The sequence below is a fragment of the Poecile atricapillus genome, chromosome 2, assembly GCF_030490865.1.
Source record: "Poecile atricapillus isolate bPoeAtr1 chromosome 2, bPoeAtr1.hap1, whole genome shotgun sequence".
Classification (NCBI taxonomy): Eukaryota; Metazoa; Chordata; class Aves; order Passeriformes; family Paridae; genus Poecile; species Poecile atricapillus.
The window spans coordinates 44,866,137-44,876,393 of record NC_081250.1 but is presented as its reverse complement, the minus strand read 5'-3'; the positions used below and the strand labels follow the sequence as shown (position 1 = coordinate 44,876,393).

Below are 10,257 nucleotides of genomic sequence, written 5' to 3'. Positions count from 1 at the left end.
TACAGAGAGAGACAGAAACAATGATGTTACAGAGGTCTTCAGTCCAGGGATCTAAGTTAATGGAAACAAACTTCGATATAAACTTATTTCCTAATACTATTTACTAGTTCCCTCCTCCCCCTCCAAAGAAGCTCTCCAAAACAAAATGTTATTCATTTTGGCTGTGCAAAAATGGAGTTCAGGAATAAAGGTTCAAGCAAAGCCACCGAAGCAATGAATAGCATGCACACACAGCCTAGGCATTCCTTTTCAGAGGTAACTCCACTCGAGTAACTGCTCATCTCTGAGACACAGAGTCAGATTTAGCAGACCATGGGTGACAGTCAAGGGCCTGATAGCTCAGAGAGTAAGAAGTAGGCATCTTACAGACTTAAATTATTAAATCTCATATTCTACAAACAAGAACTTCCAGCAGCATTTGGGAAGCGAGGGTTGCATTGCTCCTAGCTGCATTAAGTAGATGTAGACTCAGAACAGACAATTTAGTGAATTTATTTATGCAACACCTTACTCCAAGGTATCAGCTCAGAGTCAGCTAGAACAGTCTAATAAAACTATGCACAAGGCTGTGAACTCAAAACAAGTTTCTACATCCAATAACACCTTGAGACTAAGCCTGAGTATCACTAAGAAGGAAATCTTGATTGGTAGGTCTGAAGGACACAGACTTCACAACAGTCCAACAAAAAAACACCATTTTTTGCAGTCTGAGCCTGGCCAGCCTCAAGTACTACTAGTGGACTTCAAAAGAGTTTCTACTATAAGCTCCTTTTTACTGCCTTGGCAATTATGGGCCACATCCTTCAACATTTTTTAACCTATTTTGGAATAGATAAAAAGATTGAAACCTGCCTTCATTCTGAAAACAGATTTCTGTGGCAGCACTTAAAACAGTTATTTTCCAAAACCTTCATTTTCAGCATTTTTAAAACATAGATATGTATTCCAAGGAAGTTTAGCTTTGACAAAAAAGTTTCAGAATAAGATGACAAAATATGATATTCTTGAAGCCTTTCATCTACAACATACAAAGAGATTTGGGCTTGTAACAAAGCTAATTACAATCTTAGAAACACTGTTTTAGTTTAAAACACTCATGGACAAAAATTTCTGCTTTCCTTCTAGAAAGATTAAAAACTTCAAATGTGTTACGTCTTACTCCATCTCCCTATACTTTTGCCTTTCAGTGGTCAAAACACAAGCGTCTTCACCCAAGCCACCCATGAATTGCAAGGTTCTTCTTATTATAAAGGATTTTTAAATGAGGAGGAAGAAAACCAAATATTTTTCTTACTTATTCCAAGCAGAATGACTATGGAGAAATGACTCAAGCTTAGGTAGTAAAAGTTAATGGGATGCCATATGAAATGAAGACTGACTCAGTAACATGAGACCTGCTAGTCATTAATCTTCAATTCAAAGCCCACTAGAAGTACTTGTATAATACCAGCAAAATAGAAGGTACTGCTTGCTTTACCTCTTGGGCAGGAGAACAAGCTTTAAATACGAACATCAGTTTTTCTGGCATGTGATAAAATGATAATCACTAATTTCTATGTACCCCCAAAAGACTGATTACTTTAGTAGTTAAGAATCAGGACGAGGTAAACTTGCAGTAGAATGACTTTATTCTGCTTATCTGCAAGACTTGCATAAGATTTATTTTTGGATTTCCATTTGGTATGTGGGTATTTTGTGCTTTGCATGAGGCATTTCCTCCTCCTGAACGTATTGCACCTTAACTGTATACAATCTTCTGGAGCATCCTTTCTCTGGAACAGATAAGATCTGTAACATCAGGCAGAATTTGTGGAGATTGAGTGACTGGAATTTTACAAGTGGAATTGTCTAGACCAGGCGGAGAAAGGAATCGTCATATAATGCTCCCCTAATTGTTGCTAGTGCCTTAAGGGTTCATTTCTGAACTCAAAAATCTAAAAAAAAAAGAAAAAAAACCCAGTTCAAATAGGTTAAATTTAAAACATTTCTGTTTAGAAAGGCAAATATGAATAGGAAATGAAGTACAGATACATGTGATATTAAATAATAAGTTTTGCATAATTCTTTACTACTTTAGGTAGTAAACAATTATTTTATCAATTTAATAATTTTCCTTTTCTGGCTAAGTTATTATTAAGCCTTAGCAGTAAAGAAATATCTTTCTTTCCAGAGAATACATGATATGACATGAAGTTTCTTAAACATTTCCCACTATTGTAATGGTTTTGCAACTCAGCATGTTCTGAATTGTTTCAGAAAAAAATTCCATGTCTACCTCAAAAGGAAGACATCTGCTTGTTTCACCAAGTGAATTAATTTCATTCTTCATGAGACATCCTACAAGCAGAACAGGAAATGCCTACAGCTAACTAAAGCTAGCTGAAAGGCATGGTGGAACAAACCTAATGTAACCTCCAGTAATGCTGAAATAATTGCCTCCTAGAAAAATCAGCTTTTTGTAGCAACACCTAAACTCTATTACAAAACCCTCCATGTCAACCATCAGTCCTAGGAAGACTTTTCATAACAGGGAAGAGGTTAATGTAGGTCCTGCTCCCTTCCCTGCTCCTGCAGCTAGCACTACCAGCTCAGTCAAGCACTCTGCTTGCCATGGCACAGTCATAGCAGAAGCCAACACATTACCTTTTCCCTGTACTCAGTGACAGAGGAGATACAACACCCCATCCACTTCCTTTAAATGTTTTGGGACTTTTACCCAAATGTTTTGCTTTGAGGAGCTCAGCTTGTTTTACCCCTACTTTGCTTCACATTAATTCCTCATAATCACTGCAATAAATCTTAGAGATCCAGTTACTTACACAGCAAACAATTGATGTCTTATTATGCTGCTACTAAGGTACAGCTACAGTACAGGCTTTTAAAACACTAGTCTGACAGCTACAGGGTAAGGTCACAGCAAGCTAATCTACTGATTAATCAGCTAGTACTTAATCATGTCAATTTTCCAATTTCTTCAATCAGCAGTGAGTTAACACTTGCCACAAAACAGTTTAGCCATTCCACAGCAAGGCTACAGTGCTAGTTTAAAACTTAAGCTAAAGCATTTCAAATATCCCAGAAATTATATGAATAAACTTTTATTTTTAAGCAACAACACACACTATTTGAATAAAACTCACACGTTTAACTCAGGTGGAGAGTACTAAACTGAACAATCATCGCTAATACATTTCCATTGGAAATGTGTTAAAGTTCTCAAGGGTCTTCATTACCATCTTACTGAAGTTGTCTTATGTGTTTCTAGCCTACACACCACCTGTTTCATGCAGTCATGCAAATCAAATTGTAAATGTTCAGGTAACAGGGAAGTCCATTCACTGCAAAGACTCATTCTTCACTGAAGAACCAGGATAGGTAAGACCAATACTGCAGGATTCTTCATAAGAGTACAGGTTAGAAACCATGAACTTTCAGTTGTTCCTCCTTGACAATGCCAATCTAAAGGAGAGAAACAATGCATTTTAGTAAAGCTTACATATTTAGGCTCTTACAGCAATATCAAGTTACCCTAATCTTACACTTTGATTAAAGAAACTGCTATACAATGTATACACTCAATGAAACCTTTTTTTAAATTTACAGAATGTTTCTGGGCCAAGCAGAATTGACTAAACAAAAAGAAAATCTTATCAGACATCCGTTATTCTTTGACGGTGTAACAACTCTGCATCATCATTTGCATCAGAGTAAGCCTCTCTCCTCTACAGTGTTTTCAGTCTCACGATTATGGTTTGCATTGAACGCTCGATTTTACAAGCACAGAGCTCAAGTTGCACTGTCAGAGAACAAGAGGCGTGTTGTAACAGTGCAAAGGCATTTTACAGTGCTTTGATTCTTACCAGAGGCTTACTCTCATTCTGCAAGTATCATTTTACTTTCTGGCTGAAAATACAAAAGAACTACAGTGGCCATCTTTAGCTGATTAATTAGCATCAGTACCACCTGTCACCCTAGTGCTTCCAGAGAGGTTTAGATATTTATCTGCAGTCCCTCACCTCCAAGAGGAATTGGCAAATGTTTTTCCTCTGGTCACCTTGCAGCTGGATAACTTCGCCGTATTCAGGATGCTCAATCACAGTACCATTACAAGCGAATTTCTAAGAGAGAAACATCCATATTATAAGACATCTGATGTAAGTCATGATTTTGCTTAGTCAGTCTTCTCAGAAGAACTTTGTCTCAGAAGCTGCTTACTATTTTGATACCAAGCCAGGCAAAGGTTAAATCAATTTTACTGGCTCTGAGAGGAAATGGAATATATCTGCTGATACAAACATACACAAACTAAACTGCTGATGGTAAATTCAGCAGTGACAGGATTAGCTACTGTGCAGAAGGAAATGGTCAACAATTATTGCAATAATGAAAAACGAAGTCATAAGATACGGCCTCTCAACTTCACACTATTTAAAAATAATTATTGTTATCTTGGCAAAACTAAAGGCCTCTATTTTCAGCAACAACCCAGCTGTAACAGAGGCAGGAATAAAAACCAGCTCTACTTTAAATGATTTTATTTTTCACATCAAGAAAGCCATGTATCAGTGAAAATTTAAAGAAACACTCAGAATATATTTTATTTGCTTCTTTTTAAGATAGAAACGTTTAACCTTTTAGCAAAATCAGTGTCACTGGACACTGATAAGTGTTTTCAGAAAGGAAAAGGACTTGAATATGAAAGTGGTGTGCACTGGAGAGAATGAAGTGACATAAAGATTTTGTTACTTGGTATTAAAAGCTATCTTACTCCTTTATATATAATCATTATAAAATCAAATCAGCAACTTTACCTTTTTGAAAGCTTTCACAAGTTTCTTCTTGTCATAATCATCTGCAATGCCCTGAACAGTTGTTAGTGTCTTTCTTCCGTTTCGTTGCTGGATCCTTATATGAATGTAATCCTCAGTCCCCGCCGGGAGTAAGTCGTCACCCTTTGTTGCATCAGCAAAGGGGTCTGCAGGAGGAAAAAGATTCATGTAATTCCCACAAAACACCCAAGCTCAAAACTAAGAAGGAAGATTCTCACTTCACAAAAAATTATTATTATATTCAGGGTATCATCTTGATGTTTAATCCCTGTTTAAAAACACACTGTTAAAACCAAAGTGCTTTTTGTACAGCTGTATAAAGTGATATATTACACTACATGCTCAGGACAGCCCTCTCAACTACCACGCACCATTTCTGCCATGCCTTCCTAGGTATGAATGATTTTCTGCTACAGTATCAGTTTACTTCATTGTTTCTTGCAAACTGTTAATCTTGAACCTGAAAACATGTTTCTGAGAGAACATCAAACGTACATAAGTTTTAGACAGCTGCATACATTAAAGTGAAATAAAACAACTGTATCTCTTTTCAGATCAACTGATAAGAACAGAGAAACAGAAAAGCTCTAGAACAGACACCTCCTTACAGGTACTGAGCAGAAGTCTTAGACTGTGGTAACTACTACACTTCCAGCATGTTAAGGCATGGATGTAATGCTCGGCTATTACGAGAAATAAAAGAGAAATACACTCTAACAGATGTCAGAGGCTGCCTGTAAACCAGAACTCCTCCAGTCAGTAGCTTTAGTCAAGAAATGTAACAAAATTAATTTAGGCTTAGACCAAAGAAAGGTCAGTTCTCAAATTCTTCCAAGCTTAGCATTTATCTAGCACAGATAGAAAAGCCTTTAGAAAGAAGGAGGCTTCTGCATTAACACTTCTTATACTCTGTACTTCACAAAAACATGCTTAATACTCAAGAAATTTTACAGCTCTACAAATCTCCAGTAGCTCCAAATAAACCTTGAAGCATCAAGTACTTCATTACTTTTTAAAAATAGTCATAAGTAATTTTTGGTACTAATCAGAACAATATTTAAGAGCCTATGTAGGTTCAACACCCATGCAAGCTACAATTTCCCAAACTTCCATTCAAAACTCAGATCTAAAAACACTGGTCAAGTTTTGCTATCCACTAGAAAGAAATGCCCCAAATGAGTAAAACTTCAGCAGAAAGACAAAAAAGTAGTTCAGCTGCAGTCTGACAGATCCTTGTGGAAACAAGAGCATTAAAGGCACTGAAAGCATAATGAGGATTCAAGCACCACAGGAAACAAATACGGCATTGGGAATCTCGACCAACTCAACTTCTACTACAGAATTTGTAAAACCCTGCTGACTTTTACTGTCTCCCACAGCTTGTGGCTCAAACAATAATAGAAAATCTTAGTCAAAGAAAAAGTGGAAGAAGAAGAGGACTTGGGCATAAGGATCACTTGGCAGAGTTTAGGACTCTAGGTTGCAGATAAGGCAAGACAGCTTGGCAGAGTTTAGGGCTCTAGGCTGGAAAAAAGACAGCACTGTAGATGTCAACACTGGACCCCTTCAAACCAATCCTCTGGGCGGCACCTTTCTTAAGCACAGAGTGAGCTCCCAAATCATGACTGAACGTAACCTTCTCACATGGCTTATACGTGCAGAAGATCAGAGTCAAAACTGTGACCAAAAGCCTAAGACTATTGTATAAAGTTCTAACTTGCTCACTTCTGCTGCTTATAGATAAGGCAAGAGGAGAACGCTGGCCCGGCATGGTTAAACTTCCCTGCTGATAGGGGAGAGATGATCTCCCAACTGCGTAGCTCACTCTACAGAAACAATAACCTTTGAAGGGCTTGTATAGCGTTTTGTGACATGGCTGAGGATAAGATGCTGCAGCAAACCAACCGTAACTGATGAAATTATTTCCTCAGCAGAGGATACGAGCCCTTGATCCGGGGTGTCAGAGCTGAGAACATGGCAGCACCTCCTACGGGAGCAGCGAAGGGCTGAGCCTCCCGCCCGAGGTCTCCTCGCCGCACACACCGAGCACGCCCCGAGGCCGGCGACGCGGGAGGACAAGGACGAGCCGCCGGCGCTGCCTCACGGAGCACCGCAGCGACGGCGACACCGCTCAATGTCACCGCGGGGGCGGGGGGCCCGCGGCCCTCACGAAGGCGGAGGCAGGACGGCGGGGCCGGGAGCGACGGGTGGGCTTGCCGAGGGGGTGGCTGCGGGGTGCTGGCGACTCTTACCGAAGGATTGGAGGTTCTGGATCGAGGACATGCGACTCTGCGGCGAGAGGCTGGAGCTGCGGGGAAGCGAGTCCGCTCGGGTCACGTCTCCGGCTCCGCAGTGCCACGCGGGGGCGGGGAGCGGGAGGGAGCGAGGGGAGGGGTAACAAAAGCAGAGGGACGCGGGGAGCGAACCCGAGACGCAGAGCGAGAGCGAAAGGAAGGAATAAGGAGAGGAGGAAGCGCAAAGGGAAATAAAATGTGGAGGGAGGGAGGGACCCCCCGCCCCTTGGCCGCACCGCCCCACGGCACCGCCAACGGGCGCCGCCCGCCGCGCTCCGCACAAAATGGCGTCGCGCGCGTGAGGGCCCCTCAGCAGCCCGGTGCACAGAATCACGGAATCGGTTAGTTTGGAAAAGACCTCTGAGGTGCTCGAGTCCAACCCCTGACCGAGCATCAGCATGTCAACCAGACCGTGTCACTGAGTGCCACGTCCAGACGGGGACCCCAACACCGCTTGGTGCAGCCCATTCCAATGTGTAATCATAGTTTCTTTAAAGAAATTCCTCCTGATGTCCAGCTTGAGCCTCCCCTGCTGCAGGCTGAGGCTACATCCTCTTCTCCTGTTGCTGGTTGCCTGGGAGAAGAGACTGACCCCCACTTGGCTACACCCTGCTTTCAGGCAGCTGTAGAGAGTAATAAAGTCCCCCCTGAGCCTCTTCTTTCCAGGCTAAAACCCCCAGCTCCCTCAGCTGCTCCTCATATGACTTGTGTGCAAAAGCTTTCACCAGCTTCATTGCCCTTCTCTGGACCTGCTCCAGCACCACAATGCCCTGTCTCATAACAATGTTCTCTTCAGTGGATCCCCAACAGCAGTGCTGGCATGTTGCTGGAGCCCCTTGTTCTCCGTGCTGCTGGCCCTCAGGCACCCAGCAAGGGTGACCCCATGGAGACCCTTCCATACTCACATCCCTTTGGCATGGGTAGTTTTCCAGCTGATCTGAAATTGGAATTCTCCCTTCCCCATTAAAATCTATTGGAAATCCCATTCCTTCAGGCTCTCCTCACTAGACAAAATGCTGCTTTAAATATTGAATGTGGTGAGAGAGGCAGTCAGCACCCCATAAACCACCTGTCTCCACTTTGGGCATGACTTGGAGACACAAGAAGTTCCACCTCAGCATGAGGAAGAACTTCTTATTGAGGGAAGCAGAGCACTGGAACAGGCTACCTAGGATGGTCATGGAGTTTCTACCTCTGGAAACATTCCAAACCCACATAGACATGTTCCTGTGTCACCTGCTTGAGGTCAGAATGCCTTGGCAGGAGGGTTGGACCAGATGATCTTGAGAATCCAGTCCAGCCTTAACTATCCTGTGATTCTGAGAACTCTGCACCTTTTCAGGTAGGTGCAGCTGCTGTTCCCCAGTCCCTAGGAGCCCCATGGATGGCTGGCATGTGGCCTCACAGGACTCTTTTGTGACAGCCACTTGCTGTCCATCCCTGTTTTGGGAGGATATCAGCAGTGCAGGGGCTGCAATAGGAAAAGTTTGCCTTTAAAATTGTGTGCAGGTGTTACAAGTCTTGCTGGTCCTCATGAGGTGATTAATGGCTTTGTAGATGTACAATAAGCTAATTCTGCTGGCGGAAGTGGAAGAACCTGTGTTTCTCTTTTATTTTTTCCCCTTTTTGGCTTTTATGCTAAATTTCAGCCCTTTTTTATTAATGGGATATTTATTTTCTGTGATCCGAGGTCTGGATCAGCACTGCAGCAGTTTTATGAATGCCAGTCTGCAATGGTCTAAGGTTTCTAGTCCTGGCACTTTGCAAAGAAGCTTTTCTTCTTCCATAGGGAAAACAAGGCCATTGGCCATGGCACAAAACCTTTGCTTTCCCTTTGCTACTATCATTGATTAAACCTTTCACTGCTGTAAAGGGGGGTTGTTTAACTCATTCCCAAGCAGCTGCAAAAGGCACTATTGAGGCAGTAATGGGAGGATGGGGAAAGAGCTTGAGGCAACAATCTGGACAATGTCTGTGGATTAAGGATGCAGAACTAAACACTGAAAAACCTTCTGGGAAGGTTGAGGAAGCTTAGGACACCCATCCTCAGGGACATGACCCCAGGATATCAATAGCACCTCTCTCAGAAAACTTAAATTACTACTAATGTGAAGAAATTTTGCCTCTGATACATTTTTGCTAATCCTATGTCTCTCTGCAAGATTTTGTTGTTTCTTTTGCGCTCTCATCATCATCCCATGAATTTTTTCCCCAGTGGCAAAGCAGGTCCATCACCCTTTTCTTTTTCCAGCCACTGTGTTTTTTGTTACCGTGGCTGCACCAGTACCGATATCAGTGGGCCACTGGGATGAGCCAGATCAGCAAACTAATTTTAGTTACAAAATAAACTCAAAGGTTAAAGCCTCAGATCCACTCCACTTGTATAATCCTGCAACAGTTGTGCTGAGACAACCGAGGAGCACAAGGCTGGCCATGGATGAGAGGAACAGTGCATCTTCAGGCACAAGCCCCAAGTCTGAGCCTGCAGGTTTAGCTGAGTATACCAGTCTTTGTGTCAGTTCTTCTGCTTACTCTGAATCTATTTAAAACTATTTAAAATAGTTTTACAGTTCTAATTCTCACTGTTGAGTCCTATGGGCTCATTGGGCATTGGTGGAATTCATCCTACAGTTTACAGACAAATGAGATTGGATGTCTGGGAAGCAACAAAGCTCCTTTTATTAGCCAAGAAGATGTGACTTTGTTATCCTTAAAATGAAACAACAGTGAATAGTTCTGGCAACTGCAGAGGGAATGGAAACAACCCCCAACTGCACAGCTTGGCATGCATTGTGCAGCAATTAAAATAAAAGTGGTGGCCAGCACCCTCATTGTTCTCTTGGCAGCCTTCTGCAATGTCCATGTGAATTGGCAGGGCCTCTGTGGGGCTGTGTCAATTCAAAGAGCTCTCCCTTCGCTGTCCTGCTCAGAGGGAGCTGCAGGTCTTGATATCACATCCGTCACTAAGATCTGACACAAATCCTGTGTGTGCCAGCACATTGCACCAAACTTTGGTGTCTGTGCTCAGAAGCAGGTGGCATCCTACTGGAGACATGCTGCTCCTTCTATTGCCCTCAACAGGACAGTTGTCCTGAGTTCCTTTGACCTGAGTCCTTCCCATTGCTCTTGAGTAG

The 10,257-nt window shown here is 42.3% G+C and overlaps 1 protein-coding gene across 2 annotated transcripts; it reads right to left on the bottom strand.

Moving 5' to 3' along the window:
- Positions 1-280: 280 nt before the first annotated feature.
- On the bottom strand, positions 281-7,342 carry EIF1B (eukaryotic translation initiation factor 1B). Of its 2 annotated transcripts, XR_009276855.1 has the most exons (5): positions 7,082-7,342; positions 4,812-4,975; positions 4,017-4,118; positions 3,278-3,459; positions 281-1,934 (listed from the first exon to the last, which is right to left on the bottom strand). XR_009276855.1 is itself a non-coding variant. In XM_058831749.1 (4 exons), the coding sequence occupies exons 1-4, from the start codon at positions 7,110-7,112 to the stop codon at positions 3,415-3,417; spliced, it is 342 nt and encodes a 113-aa protein (XP_058687732.1). In that variant the 5' UTR covers positions 7,113-7,342; the 3' UTR covers positions 3,085-3,414. The 2 variants fall into 2 exon arrangements, 1 of the variants encoding a protein (XP_058687732.1); XM_058831749.1 differs by lacking the exon at positions 281-1,934 and having other exon boundaries at positions 3,085-3,459.
- Between the last annotated feature and the right edge of the window lie 2,915 nt (positions 7,343-10,257).

What these genes read in the sequence shown, in the direction of transcription:
- EIF1B (XM_058831749.1), bottom strand. Translation starts at nt 7,112, where the DNA reads ATGTCCTCGATCCAGAACCTCCAATCCTTCG. An exon ending in TTGTGAAAGCTTTCAAAAAG is followed by an intron (nt 4,119 to 4,811) that starts GTAAAGTTGCTG and finishes TTTCTCTCTTAG; the next exon opens with AAATTCGCTTGTAATGGTAC. An exon ending in TTTGCCAATTCCTCTTGGAG is followed by an intron (nt 3,460 to 4,016) that starts GTGAGGGACTGC and finishes TCTCTCCTTTAG; the next exon opens with ATTGGCATTGTCAAGGAGGA.